General features: G+C 33.1%; 1 protein-coding gene across 7 annotated transcripts in view; it reads left to right on the top strand.

The window, feature by feature from the left end:
- Mob2 (MOB kinase activator 2) overlaps positions 1–24,612 on the top strand; it is a 175,726-nt gene that overhangs the window by 124,077 nt on the left and 27,037 nt on the right. The window contains exon 1 of one of the 7 annotated variants that reach the window (XM_077433251.1): positions 10,059–10,553. The exons of the other annotated variants lie outside the window; for them this stretch is intronic. Coding sequence (XP_077289377.1) covers positions 10,471–10,553 — 83 coding nt within the window. The 5' untranslated portion in view covers positions 10,059–10,470. Of the gene's footprint in view, positions 1–10,058; positions 10,554–24,612 lie in introns of those variants that run through there. 7 annotated transcript variants of the gene reach the window in all.

Genomic DNA, 24,612 nt, shown 5'->3' with positions numbered 1-24,612 from the left:
ACTGATAAAAATAAAGAATTAATCTCATTTCAAATGTTCAAATGCATATTATTAAGTCAAGTTCTATACATATCATTACTTAAATGTTAATGTATGAAATATTTCTAAATGACATGTACATATTCATCTAATTTATATTAGAATTAATTGTTAAAATATAATTTTTTTAATAAAATAGCTTCATCATCAGTCAGAATAGACAAATAGAGCTTTCGTATGATTTACATTTGAAACGTTCTCGATTTTGCTCTCAAATAATAGGTACATTATTTTTGATATGCAATTACAGCATGATTATTTCAAACACATTTGAAATTTCACTTTTCGATTAATGGAATTGAAAACGTTCGATTTTCAGATCTTGCTTGTAAAAAAATACACTTTTTACCGTTGCAAGCAAATTTTCTCTAGTATGTATTTCTTTTTTGTGTCAGACGAACACCTGTTTAAATTGTAGTACTTACTGACAAAACAAAACGTACTCGTCTATTTGGTCAAGTGGCCCGTTTTTTTTTGTACCAATTTCGCCTCTGGATGCAGTGCAAACCACGTACGTCGTAAGAATTCAACTCTCACTCTATTCGAAGAAAACGTACCATTTTTAAATTGAAATTGTAGCAAATTTATGACATACAATACAATCGCTTCTCAAATTCGCAAACTCTACATAGCTGACTGCGTTATCTTTGAATTTGATAAATAGCTGATAGCAAAATGTGCAATGTTGATGCGGAAATGCATAATCTGCTCTCGTCTGATGACCTGTTTACAACTAAGGTTGCGATATTACTGACCATTTTTCGCTATCTGAAATGAACAAAAACAACATCAAACAAAGTACACACTGTACTGATTAGTCATAATTTTTAATTTATGAATACATAGACTCGATGTAACATCACGCTATTTTATTTATTATTTATTACGAGTAACCTACATGTCTGACACTGTATCAGTTTCAGATACAATTGAATGTCGAACATTTGAGATTAGATGGTACACGAAAATAAATTGATTGTTGTATATATGTATTTACAATCACACTATAGGCAATATTTGTGCAGTTCTATTAAATTGTAAATTAAGATTATTTGCTATAAGACTATATATAAGCAGTCTCACGAAACACTTGTTATTCGAAAAACATTTTTACAGAAAACAAAATAAAATGATTTATTAATGTGCTGCTTAAGTTTGTTATCTGCGTTAATACTTTCAAAAATAAAAAAAAAAGTATTGTCAACATAGTTAAAATTACAATTCCTAATAGATTAAGAACACATATATGTATGTATGGACTTCAGAAGCGGAACACGTGGGTGAGAAGTATGACAAGGGTAGTGGATATAGTGGATAGAGTAAAGATTGAAATGGCAATGGGTGGGCCCCTTGGCTAGAATAATGGACGTAAGAGTGCTTGAATGGTACCCGAGAGAATACAAAAGGGTAAAAGCAAGACCGCAGAGAAGATGGTTCGACGAAATTAGGAAAATGTGTGGGGTGAGATGGATGAGAGTTGCGCAAAACAGAGACGACTGGAAACGTGTTGGAGTGGTCTTCATCCAGCAGTGGATGGTGAGCGACTGTAGATGATGATGATGATATTTACTCGTAAACAATCTAAATCTACTCGTAAACAACTGTACTATGTATGTAGGTAGTGTAAAATTGAATAATATTAATATAAGCAAGAATATCTGCCATTCCATTGTGTTATATATAGATTTTTACTATTTCATTTTTATTAATAAATTGAAAATGATAAAAAAATATTTATTGTACAGTAAAATCTTCTCCTCATGTTTTGTCATAAATCATTGAATGCATGTATGTACATACATATGTATGTATGTTTTACACAATTTCCACGCTACACCTTTATACATACATAGACTTTCAGTTTGACTGGATTTTACGTATTTATTTTCATATTTCCAAGTTGTATGTACAAGCATAAATTGTATACATACTGTATGCAAAAGTGGATCAAGACGATGGCATGACATTTGCCGCACTTGAAGGAGTGTTTATTTCTAGTTTATAATTTTGGCACGAGCACAAGCTGGTGGTGGTGGCCAGATCTTCATGTCCATCACCTTCTTCTAACACCGTACACTGTTGGCGTCTACCTATCTAGTGGAAAACCTTGAACTTTGTATGCATTTTCCGATATTGGATTTATGCCAATTGAAAAATGTGCGGACGTTCCAGCCGCGCATCGCTCGAGTTTGTTTATGTTTATACTTATGAAGCTTTAAATTCATTCTCTCTGTTCAATTTTTTAATTGGATTGAATATTGTTCCAATTTCGAAATCGGCGATGCGTGATCCTCTTTGACATTTTAACCTTACTATTCCGCTCTGAATGAAACGAAATCAACTCTTCCTTTTACATTTGTCTGTAACAGCGTTACCTTTCGCATTTCACGCTTCTTCGATGTTTGGATAGTTTAATAGGATATTTGACCCAATTTATTCAAGCATTTTAAAAAATTAACCTTTGAACTATTATACATATTTTTGATTTAATGAATTTTCAGACGGTTCAGATTTATTATATTTGAAAACACGTCTTGTATTAGATAGAAAATAACCCAACGTCATTTCTACCTTCTATCCACATATGTATGTATATATTCTATCTACGTACATACGTACATTAGGCCTGAGTGAAAAACGCGAATTTTGGATTTTCATCGTTAGACCTAGTGGAAAACTTTCGTCGTATCAAGGGAACGTTAAATAAAAAACAATGACCTGTGCCTTCAACCAATCTGTTTATCTCGACAAAAATTTCGAATAAAATAGGTTTTTTCATATTTTTCTCATTTGAGAATTGATTTTTTTATATTAAAAAAAAAATAAACGCTTAATATTCATCTATTGAAGTTTATTTGGATTGATTTTGATAAGTTTTGATTGATTAACAAGAATTCAAAGTTGCCGTTTCGCTCAAAAGTCCACATACAAAGCGTGCCGTGCTCGTGATTGGTGTTTGTATGGGGGAAGTGGTATTTTCAAAAAATCGTCATATTTTTGCATGTTCCCGTGATTATTTTGAACATAAAAGCCAGCCACTTTTGGTACATTATATATTATGGTACTGCAACATAGATCATAATCTACAATGATTACATTATCTACATATGTACGTAGTAACAATAGATGAAGCTTTGTGTTCATGCGAAAATTCGACCTCGAGATTTTGACTGATGAACCCAGAATCGATCACTGATCACGTTTTCATGATATAGTTTTTAAAATGCTCCCAGTTTGATCAAAATTCGGTTATGCCACTCCAACGACGATATCATCACTCTTTTTTAAATCTGATTCATATTATATAATATAAACAAAATGTATTACATTAATTGATAAAAAATCGTATGAGCAGTCATTGGGTTTTTTCTACTGTTAAATTATTCACATCGTAATATTGTATGTTTATAATATTCATAACAGTACAAAGCATGCTCAAGATCGGTCAATTGGAAACTGTAGTTTACTTCTGTGTCACACGAGCTTAAAATTCACTATGTATTCATACTAAAAGTTTCAAGTATCAATTCCTTTAAGGCAAGAATATTTAGAACTATGTAGATCTTTTAAAAATTTCAAACATGCAATTCTAAAAGATCAATGATTTTATCAAAAACAACCAATTAAACATTGCACACGCTATCAAAATATAAATCCATTTGATTGGATACGATATCATATTCAAGTACTATATAACAGAAAGTGGTTTCTTAATAATGAAATAAAAATAAAAATCATTATAGTACACACATACATATTATAGGTATATTGAAGTTAAATTTTGTATACAGATGGCACTTTACGCATTCTAAACGTGAATAATTTAATTTCAATATTTTTATTCACTATAAAACTTCATACTTTTTACTGAGTATTGAAATTAATTCAAATCCACAAACAAAAAAAAATGCTTTTATTAAAAAACTTTTTTCTTTTTTTTTCGAGTAGTATTTTAAATTGTGTTCCAATCGTAATTATGTATTTTTATTTCGACACCTATATTTTTTTAATCTGATATATCTGACGTATATGTATATGTATGTATGTATGCAATAAACTTCGGTATAATTTATTTCCATAGATTTGACTTTGAAGTTTTGGAGTTTTCCGAATCATAATCATGTTGCCGCCTTTGACAGTCCCCGATAGGTTTATCCCCCAAATAAACAAATCTGCCAGAGATTTGTATATTTTCAAGACTCAAGATGAGACTAATGAGGGCGGCTCGACTTGTATACAATTGACACTGGCAGGTCGGCCACTTCACTCGCCGGATCCTTCAACTTTGTGTACACCATTTGCCCAGGCACTATCGTAAATATTTGATTAAAGTTTTTTGTGTATTCGTTTCTTTCAAACCAAACACGGCACTGCATCCCGACTGGAGATTGGCCTCCGTATCGCTTTACATTGGATTTTATACGCAATTTTCTCGCCAGAAATGATTACACAGGACCGTGGTTTACTCACGTGCAATGATGATGATGAAGTCGTTCCGTTTTATCTGCACTTGTAAGCGAACATACGGCGTTTATTTTATCGCTGCAAGTTGCTGCACTTCCAAGTGCAGCGACCAACTGGTATACGCAAAGATTCAAACAACGTCGAAATCGACTATTTATCATTTTCTTCATTATAAAGGCTCATAACTTGTTTATGAGAGTATAAAGAAGCACGCGCACAATCGAAGCTCAAATTTTGAAAAGATTACGCTCAAAATACTACTTTGAAAACTGAATTGCATACTGATAATTTTTATTATTTTGTTGATTCCAGTTTTTTATATACGTATATGTATTAACGCAATAGAAAAATAGCCTTTCAAATATACATACTTCATTTCACTTCAACCCAAAAGTTAATGATAGACTCACTCCACTGATGATGAAGTACAAATTGTAAATGGACTATCAATGTGAAATGATATTTCTGTACACTCTCTGGATAAAATACAGACAGGTACATTTGTAAAAATCTATGCAATGAAATAAAAATTCTTTAACTATCATATGAGCTGGTTATTCAGGAAGTGTCTTAAATCATATATACCTATACATATATTGTATCGAGATAATTTGTAGATTAAAAAAAGAATAAGGTAATTTCAACTGGAATTTTTTTTCCACATATAATTTTATTTAATTAGATTTAGTCTTTCATTCACGCTAAAAAAAATTTCGAATCTGTCAAATTCGATTTCCAATCACATCAACATTTTTCAAAAATTATAGGTATGTAAGTTCTTGCAAAAATGATCTAAAAACATTCACGTTGAATATAAAATATTTATTTTTCTCTTCATGATAAATAATATTGAAATAATTATTTTCGTTTACAAATCGATATATTTATTAAACATTAGTACCTCCGACATTGACATTGAACTGTTGTTAAGTGAATATTGAATTTCGTTGAACGTTTCGTTTCGTTGAACATACGGTCCATACAACTTTAAAAGAGCTGTATTCCAATTATATCCATACGGTCAAAGAAAACTTTAAAGAAGCTGTATTCCAAGGAGTTAAAGTTAATTTACAAAATTTACTATTTTAACGTTACTTTGCGAAAAATACGCGGACTCATAAAGAGTTTTCGGAAAATTTGGGCGGTCTATAATATGCATGAAATTATCAACCAAATTTTTTTTTAATTTTGAGACTTGTCATATTAGAGGGCACATATAGAAAACCGTTGTTTGTATTAGAAAAAATTTTATCAAAATCAATAAGAAAATATCAAAGGGTCAATAACATAATTTCAAAATCCAAAGTACATACATACATAGAGATTGAGCGTGCATTCTTTCATCTTTCAATATATACAATCCACCTTTAGTGGACAACGTCGTGCTTTACTAAGCACTCCTCCTTGCCTCTTTATTTTTTTCGTCGACGTTGAATAAAACATTGTCGGGCATAATAAACAGGCTCTTGCACACAAACACACAAAGCCACGCATGTGCGTATATACCCATTTAGCTTTTAACTTCCCACGAAATCGTGGTGCGACGCAATTCATGAACGCTTTCCGAAAGGTGGGCGTATCGAGCCACGTTCACCGTTGCGAGTACCCAACTGTTGGAGCTTCATAGGTTGCCAGGATGTGTTCTACTACAAAGGGGTTATGTATATGTAAATGTCTCAATCTTGAGTCGACGGCGTTGACGGAAAGTTCTGAATAAATCTGAATTCATTCGGATGTTGGCTCTTGCGGCACACCCCACCAGTGTCCTCCTTCCGGTAAATCGGTGACATCCCCCCCGTAATCGTCACTGATACGTTGTGACGCCTACTCCATCTCAATTCTCGGTTCGATAAATTGCCCTAACGTCTACGTGTTACGCAAAAAGTAATTCGCACCGACATTAAATCCTAACGAGAGGTGAGCGTGCTTTTCGTAAAAAATTAGGTATTTCAAACTCTCTGGCTGTTTATGATTGTGATTTATGTATGGGTTGTATCTTGTTTGTACTTATGGTTATGACACTGTGGTTATCGTGTGCAAACAAGCAGCTCTCGAAAGCTCCACGTGCGCCTACTCCTCGACCACATGGAGCATCCGAAGTGCTCCAGAACAATAACGATAAGAGATAATGCTATGTAAATGTTCGTTGTAACCGCATTAAAACTAACAAAAATAGAACGAGAAACGCCGTGATATAACAGAAAATTTCTACATCGATGCTAGCAACTACCGTTATTTTTTTATTTTTTTTGCACTTTTGCTATCGCTCCATTTTGAGCTAATGATATCGCATTACGCAAGTTTACTATTTTCGCTGTTGTTTTAACGTTACTTTTCTTTTTTTTTTACAGGTAAGTTGATCTACGGCTTATTTTCCTGCGTCTGAACACAAGGTAGAGAGAGGACACTATTGTATGCGATTTCCTTTTTCAAGTAAGATTGTTTTTGGCGTGTATTTAATTGATTAGTAATTTATTCAGCTTTTGATCAACAAAAATAACTAAATTGTCAGTAAATATTTCGAAATTATCAGTGAGTATTCTAAATGATCAGTACGCCGTGATCAGTTGTTATATACTCAGTTTTTAAACTAAATAATCAGTTATTAAACTAAATAATCCGTTATTAAACTAAATAATCAGTTATTAAACTAAATAATCAGTTATTAAACCAAAATGATCACACCATAAAATTAAACGGTCGATGATTATTATAATATGACCAGTAATATCATTTAAAAATGATCATTTCATTTTGAAAGCCGTCAGTGTTGCCATTGCCATAAAATCCTGATGAATTTTGTTTTTAACCAAAAATATGTTTTTTAAATATGGATAGTTCGAAAAATGTCGAATTGCAGAAATTGGAACCGTCAGTACTCACTTACATATGTTCCATTTTATTGGCCGTTCGGCACATTGCCCACAATACCAATCGGCGAATAGATGAATTTTATCTGAGTTTGCAAATTCTCTTTTTCAAACAAAAGTGTTGACGTATTATTTACAGTTCGTATTTATGTTTACGTTTCTGCGTCAATTTTCGTATACATATGTACATATGCGAGCCGTGATTCACCTGAATTTATATTCACCCTATACTTACCACACCTGAATGATTCACGATATTTCGCAAGCAAAGGTCAAATTATTATGTGCATACATACATACATACATACATACATGTATCGCCTTTCCGCATTGAAAATACTGTTTGTTTTTCAAATACGCATGTATTATTATCGCAATATTAAAAATCCAAAACTTTCGATTATCGTAACGTTATATGATAATAATTTGAATGTGCGCACGCACCCACATACATATAGGGACTGTTAAATATTTACGTAGCTGAAATCCAAGCCTAACTTAACCCTTTGCTTGTCTAGGACGCGTTGTTTAACTTACACGTGCATATTGTATGTTGAATAAACATTGATATTATATATTATCCGAAATGATTCGTCGAAAACCCCGAATTGCCGCGATAAATTTTTCATATCGCACTATCGACATGATCGGTAGAATGCGTGTACATATTGTATTAACAAATAAAATTAAAGTTATTCAGCTTATTGTATTACAATACGGCACGAGGCTTGTAAATCAAACAAAATAGGGAATTTTCGTCAACGGTATCTATTTGTTTTCATTTCAAGTCGGTACATATTTATCGTATCAGTTTTAATTATGTAGTATAGATGGATGTTACGGCATACATGTGTAGATATAATCGCCTACGTACGATTCTCTCTATTGAGCAATTAAATTTCCTTTAATAACGGAGAAAATCTAATTAAACAGAGCCGAACGATTTTCTTAAGTATGTACATTTACGTACATATATTCATGTTCGACTGTATGTGCATTCTCCCCCCCCCCCCCCGAGGTTTTAAGAATACGAAAAGTATTCAATTGATAAATTATATTTTATTATCGCTAGATATTTACATATGTAGTTTAATTCGGTTTCAATTATAACGTGAGAAATTACTTTATCTGGTTGTGACAATCGTACGACCAGAATCCTCCCCTAAATGGACTTGACGAGGGTGGAACACATCGTCCTTGTAGTTAAAATAGGCTGTTTTTTTTATTTTATTCAGAACTTTGATGTAAATGAAATCGAATTGAATATTAATTATTTCATCGGAAACTTACTCAAGATATCCATTTGCGAAATGAAAACCGATGGATAAATTGGATTTAGTTCATCGCAGTACTTTACAATATTTATACATTTAAATTAGAAAATATTGCGTACTGGCTTATATGCGAATTTGCTCTGCGTAGAGATATTTTTTACTTTATTCAAATTTGCGTAGGATATTTTTGCAAACAAAAAAATGTTTGTGGTTTTTTCCTTACATATCAATAAATACGTCGATACCATTAAGAATCTAACGACAGCGGATTTTCTACCTTTTTTGTAGAAAAGTACATGTACATGTACATATGTATATCTGTTATATTTTATTTTGTTACGTGGAAAAATATATTGAGGGAAATGTTAATATTTTTCGCATACACAACAATGGTTTATTCATAGCCCAGATTTTCAGATATTCTTCTTTTTTTTGTAAATATGTACATACATACACATGTATACGATTTATTCACTTTGATGTTTCTTTATTTTTTAATTCTCATACTTCCAGAACGTATTTTTCAAAACCGCCCACTAGTAAATAAATACATATTGTATAGCAGGTATACATAGCTCGATGGTAATTTACTTAATAGCAAATTGCTAATTATAACATGTAAACAACAAACTAAAATTATTAACTATAACATAATATATCGAACATTGCATTTTAACTTATATAATTACATCTTCCAGAAAAGTATCCATTAACACAGGCACCAATATTATTAGCACTTACATACATATAATGTTTTCATGAAGGGCATTGTTATATATTTGAAGACATTAGACTTGGATATATGTGACTCCAAGTCGATCGTTTCCTATCAGAGTTTGCCAATTCATCTGATTTCATTGTTGATCAAATTGGCAAAACCATCCTACCTAAATACTATATGTCACCACTATTTAAATATGGTTTCAAATTTCCAATCCATACATTTATATATGTACGAACTAGTTCAATATCAAAAGGGATAAAACTCAGGTGTTTCTTCAAACTCCAAACTTCAAATCTATGGTAATGTCATCATGGTAAAATATAAATTTTTATTATTAATTAATCAAAAACATGGTGTTTTCCATAAGAATATACCGAGAAAATACCACGCTACCTTGTTATGATTTTTTTTTTATATGTCATGGAACATTTTCCGTGGAAACTTATCCTGTTAATTTTGACAATGTTTTTGCGTTAATCCATTGACATATCGGTTTCGTTCGACGTCCTACGGATTTCTATTCACTCACAACTGTTTTCCGAAACTTATCTCGGCATCTTAAAAAATATCATAACAATATATTTTCACGACCACTCTATGGATATTATAGTATTATACTAGCGTAGAATCGATAGATAACACGCTATCAGATATCGCGCACTTTCATAGTAGTCGCTCCCCAAAATCAGTACGAATTCGCCGTTCGCGTGCACCGCTCGCAATTTTCCGACCCAAGACATGTCGACCCGACACACAGTAGATCCTCGCCCGACAGGATCCTTCGACTTTTCCGACTGAAACAACACACACACACACACACCCACAACCACACGTGTGCGTGTTATCGTCGGCGCCGTATTGCGACATGACCGAGAATAGTGCTGCGACTGTGAGTCGTGTGTTGTCGCCGCGTTACATGCGCGAAAAGCGACGTCGTTATTCAATCGCTTCGTCGTCGTTATCTCGCACCTCAAGATGACGTCTGTGCGTGTGGACGCGCCGTCTCTCGACTTCGACTACATGTTTTGTTGTAATAATACGTAGCCCGACTAGTGTTTTTTTTGTTTTTGTTTTTTACACTTCAGCTGGAAAAGAAAATATGAACTTGTGGTCGATAATCAGTAATATGGACTGTCTGGCTTGGCTCACATACCCATTAGGCGATTATTCCATAACTCAAGGGTAAGGGTTGAATTTGAATCTTTCGTGTGTACAAAGTAATGTCTGTGTTTGGTGTGAATTCACCACTCGTCGTCAGTTTTGTATTATTCTATAAGTCATAAGTATACAAGACAAATTTTGATATATGTTAGTTAAGTTTTTAGCACTGTCGCTTACAGTCAGAATGGATAGTAAAATTTTTATTGATGAGGTTAAAATTTTATTAGCAGATAAGAAGAAATTCGACAGGTGAACATATGCAGCTCAAAAACTAATCTTAACAAACAACGATTATAATAGTAATGTACATGCATTTCAGAAGGATTCATGTATTATTGTTTTTTTTTTATCTAGGAGCGATTTTTTTTTTAATTTACCATGATGACATTACGGGTTTTACCCCTAAGTGGCATTGAACTTGTACGTATATAATTTTATAGATAGTAAATTTGAAATAATATACAAATAGTGGTGAGAAATAGTAGGTAGGATGGTTTTGCCAATTTGATGAGGAACCATGAACAATGAACGTTTAACAATGAAATTAGATAAATTGATGGAAACTCAGCAAAACTCTGATGGAGAACGATCAAATTCTCTCATACTCAAGTTCGATCAGCAGAACTACAGAAATACTTCAGAATAAATTATTTTTCAATCGAGGGTCAACCCAGGGCTTAAATTTAGGAACCTCCCGATGGTTAGCAATAACGCTGTACTGTGGCTATTTTGCATTAAACGTCAATTGAAAGAATATTTTTATATTCAATTTACATATTCTTTCGTTGTATGTATTTTATTTTATTTTGATGTAGCCGAATCCGAAATGTTTGAAAATTACTCAATAAACATTTTAAGACATCTATCTTAATCTAATACCTATTGTACATATGTGATTAATTGCATTGGTCATATACCTATGTACATATGTACTCATATTGTGTCGTTTAGTATCTTATTCAAATACATAACAAACACCTCCGTTTTGATTAATTTTATTTGGTTAAAAGCTATGCTTATTTTGTAATATTTGAATACATACTAATCGTGTTTCATATATTGGTCGATATAGGTACAGGTGATGTTGCGTTTGATTGAATTGAATTGAATTTGATTTTTGATTAATCATTTTATATAAACAATACATACATATGTGCATATGTTTGTATACATATGCATGTAGATACATTTCCTGTTATCATATTCAATCCTATCTCCATCGCCGGGAGATTTAATTTCACCGATTCGCATGTAAAATGACACCGATTTTATTGCAGTTTAAGTACACGACTGTGCATAATATGATTCTCTCCTCGATCAATACACAAGCATATGTGAAAATAAATTCTAAATTAATTTTTTTCAATTCAGTTCAATCGATCAACATTTGTGTAAGTATACATGTATTACTTTCCCTCTTCATTGGTCCAAATGCCAGTCGTGGGGAAAATGTGTCATAGTTCATTAAAGAGATGTCGGCCAAGTCGAATTTAAACGGCACATGTTTACCTACTAATATAATACTACTCGCGCTCCGAATTTAACTTTCGCTTCTCTGATTTATTTCCCGTACATTTAGACACCCGTTGTGAATTAACTTATGATCTTACCTCGTTGTAGCTATTATCAAATGAGAGCAATATTGCTGGCTGTCACTTTTCTTACTTTGTGAACGCAATTCACTAGCATATCTACCTATAATATTTATGTAGATGGAGCAAAATGAGTAAAAATCGTCCGATGAGGTAATGTGTAGAAGAGAGCGTGATGTTCCGACCGGTAAAGTACCGCGACCGGTTTTATGTTTGCGGCCACTGTTATTATACAACCAACCGACCAGATATATTATACTCATACGAGACCAGATCTGATCGCAGCCAACAGACTCATTTATGTACATTTGTATGTGAAAAACCATAATTTTTTCGATAAAATTTTGTATATTAACATGTGCAGGTGTACTTTTATGCCACAATCAAAATATCTAAATATTTTATATTTATTCGTGATGGTAATGTCAAAGCATTTCTCATATTGTTTAGTTCCGTTTGAAAGAACTATGTACATATGGGCTGTTAAATTTGAAAGTGGCGGAAGTGCAATTTTCAGTTCCAAAAACACTATATCTGTTTGGCTTAATCTGTAAAAACACTATATCTGTTGTCACTTTTTTTTAATTCGATATGTCCAGAATCTCGGAAAAACAGAATAACGTATTGCAGGCCACCACTATTTTTTAAATATTGTTAAACGCAAAGCATTATATTAAATGTTTTGCGACATATTTCTTGAAATTAAGAAAAGTGACCTTATGCTACTTTAAAATATAACGGCTCATACATACATATGTATGTACATAAGTCCGTTTTGCAATGCAAAGGAGCCAGTTAAAATAAATAATAATATAATAGTATTTTGATTTTTATTATTACTAAATTATGTTCACAATACATCTTATATCTATTTTAATAGCTACTGATCTACTGATTATTTTCTATTTTACAATTTTTATTTTATTTTGTTAGTAATCATAATATTAAAGACTCTAAAGTAGACGATCTAAAGCATATTATATAAGTATCATTTCACAAATCTAATAAGAAAATCGAATGAATTTCTGTTATTAATTGGAACTTTAAAATTACCTAAGTTTGATTGTACATATGTAGGTATACATATGTACGTAAATAATGAACTCTAATTACTGAAAAGTCGTTTGTAAGTTTTGAAAATTTTTAACTGTGTTAACTGTTTCGTATTGATAATCATCTTAAGTATTTTTTTCTCTGCTTCCAACAGTATACTGGATAGCTAATAATACCTCTAGTGCGTCGATGATGTTATTCTTAATTGAAATTTGATTAAACTGTGTGTTTAGTATTCGTGAAGGTATGGCTTGATGTTGAATGGAATTTGTGCCCTACTGACTGGGTGGTCTCTAGGAACCGTGTTGTGTAAACAATTATAATCGTATGGTCAACAAGAAGATGCACTATGGTTTACCGAAACTAAAAAGGCGACTTGCATATTGCATTTTCCTACACAAGATCGTATGCACGTTTATAATATATATTCAAATGTGTACTAAATATATAGACAGTGTATGAATTTTTACACTGTTTATGCAGTGCGTGTAATAAATGATTATTCTTGTGCAGTTTGTGTGTATAAATATTCCAATCACATATTCGTATTTACCTTCGACGATTTTATGTGGTGCCACTAGCTAAACTGCTTTTTAACGATCGGCGTTTTTATACGAGATTTGCGCAAGTGCAAATCCCTTCACACATTTGCATACTAAATGCATCCTATGCATAATACCGTCAATTGTGTAATATAAATATTTTATGTGCAAACGAGCCATTGTTTCGCAGCGAATATATGTAGTTTGTTGGCGGGACGTGATTTTGAACTCCAAACAGTTTATCGGTTTTTAACCTGTCGCTTTCCATTGTTGAATTTTATAACAGGCGGTGAATTGCATGGCATTCATTACTCACAGTTGTTAATTTTCAGGATATTGATTCTGAATATATATATATATTTTTTCTCGTTTCTAACTCGTAGATCGCCTGTTTGGGTATTTTGATCGATCGTTTTGTGACGCGCTCAGGCATGCAATTGGGGAAATTATTTTGGCACGATTCACAATGATCTTGTTCAATATTTCACTTTCTAGATGGCTGTGTGTACGTTTTGTGGAAATCTTTGCATACTTATTTCGAGTGAGTTTTAAAAATAGCAGGCGCCACGAAGAGCAGTAAACTTGTCAATGGACTTTCGGATTAACGTTTTAACCTACATTTTCCCCTCTGAAAGCGCCAATTTGCTGTAAATTTTCCGCTTCTCCGTTTTACTACTTTTAAATATATCGCCGTTTATTATGGTTTTTTTAGGTCGTGCATTCATAATTTATTGTCATTTTATATACTATATGTGAGTGAATGGTGTTGATCTTTGACCACCAATCATTATAACAAATTAACATACAATGACAGTCGATAATGATTTATTACACATAATTTTATTTATAAAACAATAGATATAAACATGCGTATCTGACAAGTGGAATTGTTAATTTATCTCAAATCAATTTTACCATAAATGCTATTGGGTTGTCCTTGTCTAGGTAATTTTTCAATAACGCCTTTAATTATTTTCTTTTTTTTATTTAGATTGTAATATTTATTTTTATTTTGTAAATATTTCTTTATATTATAAATAGAATCGACAGCTGCGACAGTGAGTCAGACGTCTCCATTGTTGCTTTCCGTTTATTTTATTTTCATTGGCAGAAGCTATCGAGTGCAACGAACGACGCGCGTTGCAACAACCAACAAGCATGTCGATTTTCCCGGGACGAGGAATACGAGAAAATGCATAAGACAATTTGCACTTATCGTTCTGGAATTTTCACCGTTCTGTCGTTAAATCGTTCTGTTTTTATTTCGACCATTCTCTCGAGTGGAAAAAAATGGTCTTCTTCGTTGACATTTTGAAATCTGCATATTTTAATGGCTTTCATTTACGTAACGACAAAAAACATTCACATTGTTGAGAATTCGAGAATGCGAATCTAAATTGCAAATTGTGAACCACGGTGGAATGGTGCCTGTGCTACGCGCTGAATCTGCGTAAAACGGTCCAACGAAATGCATAATGCCATGCAATGTCAACGAACTCATTTTCAACTGACTTTATAACATAACGCTTTTGGCAACCCTGACCCCCGTAACATCGATTCAAAACTGTCGTACTTTATATGTATCCATTGAAACGAAAATTGCATTATCGTTTATAATACAATTTTTTTTATTTTGCGAATTTTTGTATAATGGTTTGCCTTTTTTAGTGAATCGCTTTGTTATTTTACTTGCATACGGGGGTTAGTTAAAATTGAAGTACATAAGTTCTGAAATAATCACCGACATGAGGCTAGAGGAGTTTAGTCATTAACGACTTTATTAAAAATTACATCGGAATCTTGTGTCAGATTGAAGCGATGACAGTTAGCTATCCAAACGCAGATTTCTATGGCCCCTTCGCAACTGATAAAATAAATACTTGAGCATTGGTAACGATTTATTTTTTTACTCTCATCCCATTTAAACTTACTTTATTTTACAGTGGAGAAATTTAAAATGAAATAATAACTAGAAGGTAAATAAATCGTGGTAGTACTCAAATATCTTTTCTCAGTTCGTAGAAATTTTGTGGGTCGAAATGATATTAAAGCGTGCCAATTTTTTGTATGTAATCATCACAATGAATACGTCTGATAAAACAGACAAATTGTGACAGAAGACCGCCCGAAATTTTAAATCATTCCAATGTCTCCAAGAATATTTAAAATATATTTAGAATAAAAACATCGAGAAAATCTAATAAATCTTTCGTCGTTATTGATCTAATTTCAATCATTCAATTTATGTATATGTTACAGTTGAAGTTTATCTTTCGGTTGTAATATATTTAAAATACGTGGAGTATATTACAACTAGTCTGGTACCAACTACCATTATAGTTCTAACCCACGTAAATGATTCATATGGCGAATTACATTCCAACTGGTCAAAATATATTACAACTCAAAATACACCTCAACTATAAGATGGTACCAGGTTAGATTTTCGTGAAAACGTCACTCGACTATTAAATGGAGTTGGAAAGTCACATTTTTTTATTTGAACACATTATTAGAGTTATCGGTATTCGTTATCTTTATTCGTAAATCTAGCAAATATTAACGCATTATTGAATTCTAAAGCATTCATAAAAACATCGGAGCTTTCAAAACTCAAGTATTGTATTACAACTGGGGCACATTATTGAAAGTGTATTTGCGCATGTAGAGATATAATTTGCTAGTTGAATAATATTCGAATATGAATGAACTAAAACGCCAATTGTAATATATTACAACTGAAAATACACTTCGACTGAAACATATACATACATATATACATATTATATAATGTCTATCATGTTTGTAATTTTATTTTTTTATTTTATTAATATCAATTTATTTTTTAATTAACTATCCCATTGGCAATTTGTGTAGTTCAATTTTACTTGAACTGATTCGATGTCATCCAGACCTTAGTCCAATTCTCATTCACGGTACGTTGCTGCATCACAACTCTGACCCACTTCTGTTGACCTTCAGTGGCGATGGAAATTGCCTATCCAACATTTCACACGACACACGGTAGCTCAAACTTTGAACGAAACTGACAAACGGAAACAAAGGAGTTTGTTTTTTTTTCAATTAACGCACACGTTGCGCAACGACTATCGCAAAATATCCTTTGTCTTTGTAAAGTCATCCTTCACCTATGTATGTATGTCGGGCTATACGGTAATATAGCAGCCAGTAGTGGTGGTGGTGGTCGTAGTGTCGGTCCGTTTGCCCAGCAAAAGAACAAACGGCAACAACAACAACAATGAGCGATTGTTCAAAGACCTCAGTCGTCGCTAATAAGATCTGCGTTTTCCCTCGTTGTGCCATTGTTGGCCGCCCACGGGGACGTGACCTCAGCTCTCTCATCGCATTTTATAATAATTTTCTACGATTGTACGTTGCTTTTTTCTCGGTTCAAATCCACCGCGACCGTATTGGTTCGCAGAGGAAATAAACACTAGAATGAATTCAATTTGTATTTACATTGCAAAATTGTCAATTTTTGTCTCCTTTGTCGTCCCGCGGCGATCGATACACGATACACCGAACGATGTACAAATGTACATATGTACGTATGATAGTGCACACTCGGATGACTCGTTTGTTTTGTTTTCGATAGTGAATTGTGCAATTCTAGGAAGTTGTTGTTATTTTGGTAGTTCCGTTTAGATCTTTCTGTTTAGGTTTGACCTTTGCGGCGTGCACTTTATTGGTGTTTTGTAAATCATAATAAAGCGGTGCATTCGTGCTTCCTGGCATTTATTCGCTTTCTGCTCGTATTCGGACTCGTTTAAAATAATATTTTTACAGATACTGGTTCATCAACTAATATGCTCGTTAACTTTATCACGTCCTACATACATATGTATGTATAAAGGTTCTTGATCGTTTTGATAGATTAGAAATATTACTCGGCTAGATTTAGTAAGTAGGGCTTTTTTGTTATTGATAGTCTCGATAAAAATGTCCTGAAACAGAATTTTAACTAACCCAAAAAGCCAACTTCCACTAAATGTAGTTATTAGTGTATGTGGGAGTTCCTGGTGCGGTCCTTAAATTTAACTAAGTGACTGGCTTTGAATATATATAAAATGCAGCATGGACTAGTGGTCCATGCTGCATTAGCATATAATGCTTTCGGTCAAATTGGTTCCGGGTTCGATTCCCACTGGTTGCTGCTGTTCAGACATTTGTTTTTGACTCCAGGTCGATCGTTTCATATCAATTTGACAATTTATCCGATTTTCATTGAAACGGTTCCTGTAAATTGACATTCCTGTCCTAACACTCTCACTCTCTCTCTCTTTCTCTCTCTCTCTCTCTCTCTCTCGCAAAATTTGAGTTATTCAGCATCTCAATTTTTCGTATGTTTTTCGTATTTGCCTTGTATAATGTTTACAATGCTTCTGTACAATGTATGACAATAGATGTTGTGTTAAATGTAAACATATATAATAATAATGTATTTATAATTGATATTTCTTGATGTGTATAGTACACTTGTCGCATTGGAGCGATCTGTAAGACGAGTGTGCATGATCGATTGACTAAAAAATGAAATAAAGTATATATTTTATAAATTATATGGATCAGTATGTGAGGGATTCGCAATGATATACGCGGATTCAATCAAACGGGCTTAATTTCACGTCTATCTGTCAGGCCTGCCAAAGGGTAAGTGCCTTATACACAGTTACATAGATATGTACTTCCCGAAAACTCCATATCGTGGCTATACACGCTTTGCACACTCGCTAACTACACACTCATAACGTTCAAAAATCTTATGTTTAATATTTAATTTATCTCATATCAATACAATTACATTTATCCTGTTTTTGTCATATGGTTATGTAAGACGTTATAGTTTTGATTACCCTTTTTTTGTTATTACTTATTATTTTCCGGGAATTATCCTATTTTTTTTTATATATACTGTAAAATGGCTATCGAATACCGTTCGCATTTCCCATTCGGGTCGAATTAACGACGCCGACGACAGATTTAAACGATTACCTCAATATGTCAGCCGATGGCCATCTTCGCTACACGCTCCATTTGGTCCATATCGTTGACATTTTTACCGATTTCTTTCGCAGCCGCGATTCTTCATCCCTCACACGTTCACTGACGTTTCGTGATCCACCATTGTATTTTACAGTTCTCTCATACCCTCCTTCCTTTATATAAATCTCGTAGACTCGAGGAATTTATACTGCCGACCTTGTGCCTCACTGGATTTTATATATGTACTTTCAAACATACGTATATGTATATATGTATGTATATTTTGCTTAGATTCGCGCCCGTTCTGAATTATTTTTACACGTCATAATATCGCTACGACAACACTGTCCAGAATTTACACGAGAAAATAATATGATTTTAAAACATGTATGTATGTACATTTATTTATAATGGTACTTTTATATTTCCTATTATTTTATCGCGTCTGTCTTGATTATGTGGAATTAACTGTTGTTTTTAATCTCGAAGATAGTAATACACAAAATCTTTTTATCAATACGTTAATACTACTGCTGTATTTGCAAATTAGGACAGTATTTTACATTTTTTTTTTTAAATATATTTTCATTTTTTACATTTTACATTTTCACACATTTCTCATAATCGGAAACTTTTTATTACGTACTATTTTATTTATGTATAACAATTGCTCAAGTTCTCAACCCCCTCCCCCCACTAGCAACTCTGATGATATATAATAATTGGGGTAATCTCCAAATATTGATTTTGGTCTTGCTCTTGAGCATATGTAAACCTATAAATACGCGAATTATATTGGTCAGAGTATTTTAACTGACCCATAGAAATCGCGTGTTTCTCTTCCCACTGCCAAGTTAAGCGAACTCGGGTGGTAGATACATATGTACATATGTATATGCCTCAAAGAAAAGATCTTCGATCATTGTGTTTTGTCAGTGATGACGTATGGATGTGAAACTTGGACATTGAACACCAAATTCCAATACAAAGAAGTATGAATGCTGTATGCTGAGCATTACGAGGAGAGATTTGAAACGGAATACGTTAGTTAGAAGTATGAAAAAGGTAGTTGATATAGTGGAGAAAGTGAAGAGATTGAAATGGCGATGGATGGGTCAGCTAGCTAGAATAATGGACGAAAGAAGAGTTCAAATGGTACCCGAGAGACTGTTAAAGTGTGAAAGGAAGGTCGCAAAGAAGATGGGTGAATGAAATTAGAAAAAAATGTGTGGAGTGAGATGGATGAAAATTTGACAGGAACTAATGGAAGCATGTTGGAGAGGCTTTCATCCAGCATTAGATGGTGAAGGGCTGTAAATGATGATGATGATATATAAAAGCTTTCTTTATTATATTAAATATCTGAACTATAAAAAACTATACAGAATACAGGAGGACTCGGTATGATGTCATCTAGTCTCCTTGTATCCTGTTCGCGCACACGTAAGTAAGGCTGTGCGACAAATACATGGAGATTTCCACGGCACGCCACTGATACATAAAAGCTCAAATTACTGTAAACTGATTCTACATAAGTACATACATATTTATGAACATTCTGTTTCGAACAATCGAGACAGCTGAATGAAAAGTGCCATTTTGAGTGATATTGTAATTTATTTACCAAGTATGCAGTGTTTGACAAGCTTTGTTTCGGTTGCTTGTATGAAGTGTGCCGGACACGAAAAGGTTAATAGAATTAGTGTTGTTGGCTTGAGGGTCTCGCTCCACCCACGTCATTGGCCTTTTAGAGATCAACACTTGGAGTTGCACTTGCCCTAATTCAATTACGGAAACGGCTCCAAATTGCGATAATTCGTTGCCCTTTTCGCTCACTCGGTCTTCAGTTCGATTAGACGGTGCTTATCTCTTACACCGTATTCTGTTTGTTTTTAATTACACACGCACACACACACACACACACACACACATGAATGACTACATTGGGTCTGCCATGTGGTGCGTTTCGCTAGATAAAGATACAGTCGTATGGGCGTTGTGACGCAACGATTCGCGATCGTATGATAAGTACAATGTATTCTTGTTTTTGTTATTGTTGCTGCTGCTGTTGCCGTTGCTGTTGTTGACATCGGTCGATCTTTTCTTTTTAACAGGATCAAGGGCGTTCGGCTGGCGAGACACTCACCTACTACTGTTCTGTTGATGTACCAGATGTTAAGTTTTTTTTTCGTGTTGTTTTCCGTATTTCAGCATGAAAAATTGCGATTTTTTGTCGGTCGAGTGGGTATGACGAACTATTTCGTCGTAGATATAGTGATAACAGTGACATGTCATTGAAATACCTCATTTATTGTTGCCACACTATGTACTTTGGTTCCAGTTTGTTATATTTTGTCCAGATTATATTAAAAAAAATTAAGGGAGGATCAATTTTTTAGCTTTTCACCAGGTTCCGCACGCCATTGATACACAACTGAGTGCATTTCATTTAACATTGTTTTCCGATCGTTATTTTACAAATGTATGTATCTTTTTACATACCTCCTTTGCATTTCACATGGTTTTCGTGTAAGTGGTGATTTTTATATCTCTTATTCATAAATTCATATAAGCAAGTGGTCCGCGGGATTTAAATTATTGATTTAATGGTCTGTAAGTTCCGATAGGTTAGCGACTGCTGTTTCAAGTTATCTTATGTTATATTTTGAACTTATTTTTAATGTCGAGGCTAAATATATAAATAGTCTAAATATTAAATATTTTTAAAATAGTCCTCTTTTTTCACACTTCCCAGCCGAAAACCCTACATTATGTGTATATTTAATTTAACGTATGTAATATATGTATATTTATAATCTTAATTATGTTAATTAATTTTTCATAATTTAATAATGAAAATAAACCGACAGACTTTCAAATGCTGAACGCTCTCGTTTCTAATTACACGGAAAGATCTTTTTTCTTAACAATTTACCCTTAATTTAACCTGTTTCAATTTACTTTAATGAGATTTTTTCCCCTTTGTGCAATATTCTACCTTTGAAATAATCGCGTTTTTTGTCCACCTTCCACTTTTAAATTTTTAATTGATCGTTTGAGAATTCGACGACACGTATTCGAATAATATATGCCATTATTTCATTTAAAACTTGTTTCAATTGCGTTTATTAACCCTCACGCTGCGCTCCGTTGCTTACATTTAATTGAATCGACGGTTTTCGCCATATGGCATATATTATTGTTTACTTTCATTTGCAATAATAACACTGTTCGACACGAAAAATGTTACAGAGACGAGATATGACTTTTCTTATAGATCTATGCCCAGTGAACACGAATCTGGTAATAAAAAGTGTTGATTGGCTCGAGATTCGGAGATATATGTTTTTTTTAAATCGCGCGATTTTTCTATATCTTGGTGTTGTTCGGTCGATTTCTCAAAATCTGTTAATTTCCTGTTAAAAATGAATATTGGAATCTACAGTCGGGTATTTTATCTTTCATTTGTAGTACTTTTCAGCTTTCAAATCTCTCTAAGTAGTCGTCCAGTTCAAATCAAAAGTCAAAATTACGTATTTTCACTTGGGATTTTTTCCCACTGTTAATACTATATTATATTAAGTATTTTCTATTGAAACATGTTTATTAGGATAGTGTTCTGGGCACACTATTTTTTGATTTCGTTTAAAAGGGGTAATTGGATGTGTGGTGAATTTTAAACCGGTTAATTTTCGAGCAAAAATTTCGTATTAGTAGAGAACATATTTGTGTTGCGTGCGCTGTAGCTAGTGAAGCGTACGCTGCAAGAGCTATACGATGGTCGATGACTCACTATGCTCGCGCTCTTTTTACCTCTTTTATGTGTTTATACATTCGTATTGTACTTCAGTTCCCTTCGAGAGGTCTTTCAGTTCGAAAGGTGTTGATAAAACCATAGAATTTTATGGATCGAAGTTATAGACTTAATTTTTTTAAACGTATATTTACGTAAAAAATTTTTTTTTTTTGTTTGAACTGTTTGAGTGTGTGATATTAAAATTGATTTTTAATCCTCGCGACCGTCATAAATAACTTTGTGTTCTCTTTACCGTTAATGTGCAACGTGTGGACAAAATGGAACGGCAGTGTATAAACAGACCAGATAACTTTTGCTACATTTGCGGTAATATCACTTTTTTATCGCAAAGACGTTCTATAACCCAAACAATCAAAAGGGCTTACCATCTATACTTTGGGTGTGAGATAGGCGATCAGGATAAAAGCTGGGCGCCACATATATGTTGTAATATTTGTACATCAAATCTTAGCGGTTGGTTGTTAGGGAAGATAATAAAAATATAGATATATTTTTATTTTTTCACAATTATTTATCTTTGAAATGTTCATTATCTTCGTATTTAATTTCATTTTGATTTTTGTTTTTATTTTCCATGTCTATTTTTATTTTTATTCGGGTGCTTAAAATGTACTGATACTTATTTTTACGCTATACATATTCGTATTCAATAAATATATTATTAAATTCAAATCCTTCTAATTATTTCATTACAAAATTATTTAAAAACACATTGAAAAAAGTTTGTGACCACTCTATATCGTTGTATACAATGACGCACATTCAAGCGGAGAATGATTGCAGCGCACGCAACACAAATATGTTCTCTACTAATACGAAATTTTTGCTCGAAAATTAACCGGTTTAAAATTCACCACACATCCAATTACCCCTTTTAAACGAAATCAAAAAATAGTATGCCCAGAACACTATTCTAATAAACATGTTTCAATAGAAAATATTCAATATAATATAGTATTAACAGTGGGAAAAAATCCCAAGTGAAAATACGTAATTTTGACTTTTGATTTGAACTGGACGACTACTTAGAGAGATTTGAAAGCTGAAAAGTACTACAAATGAAAGATAAAATACCCGACTGTAGATTCCAATATTCATTTTTAACAGGAAATTAACAGATTTTGAGAAATCGACCGAACAACACCAAGATATAGAAAAATCGCGCGATTTAAAAAACACATATATCTCCGAATCTCGAGCCAATCAACACTTTTTATTACCAGATTCGTGTTCACTGGGCATAGATCTATAAGAAAAGTCATATCTCGTCTCTGTAACATTTTAAAAGTCGTCATTTGTCGAACAGTGTAATTGTCATCGTATCATCCCATCATGTAATAAAAATCTATAATGGTGTAATTTTCTTTCAAAGCTTTAATTAAACTGGTTTGTCTCGAGACAAAGCATCAATCGTTTTTCCTCAACATCAAACGTTTTTCCTTGTATATTTTGTATTTTTCCGTATGAATCACATGACAGACGCACATCACACGCATCAGGAAGAATACATTTTCTCCATATACAGACTAGAACTACATACGTATTTCTTTTTTATTTTGCTTTCGCTTACGATTTATCTTTATTCGTTGTGGAAAACTTCGCGATTACACATTGCTTAATACATATGAAATGTTTATCTGTCGAACGTTCAGGCGAGGTGGTGTGACTAGTGACGTCACACACGTAGACACGTCACGTCGCGTAAGGTCATCCCGACAATTATGTTTATGTTTATTCAGATGAATAAATTATGTCGAAACTGAGTCGCGGGGGTCAATACAGTATAGTAATAATTTAATTATGCGCTTTTAATAGGATTTTATCAGTATTTTTTTCTATTATTATTATTTTACGTTACTCACACGTGCACGTATTATCATTATCGCGGTCAACTTTTATTACTTATCATCCCGATATAGTAGTTTATTTAATAATGTAAATAAATATGTATGTACATACATATTCGGTCTGCGATAAAAAAAATCAGTACGATATTTTGATTTTTGGATTAAAGCATATTTCCAGTGCACGATTTTCGATTTTCGTGTTTATAGAAATGGTTAAGACATTCT

This window comes from Arctopsyche grandis, chromosome 6 (assembly GCF_051622035.1).
Source record: "Arctopsyche grandis isolate Sample6627 chromosome 6, ASM5162203v2, whole genome shotgun sequence".
In the NCBI taxonomy this organism is placed as follows: Eukaryota; Metazoa; Arthropoda; class Insecta; order Trichoptera; family Hydropsychidae; genus Arctopsyche; species Arctopsyche grandis.
Note: the sequence above shows the minus strand (reverse complement) of the source record. Positions and strands in the feature narration are given on the sequence as shown.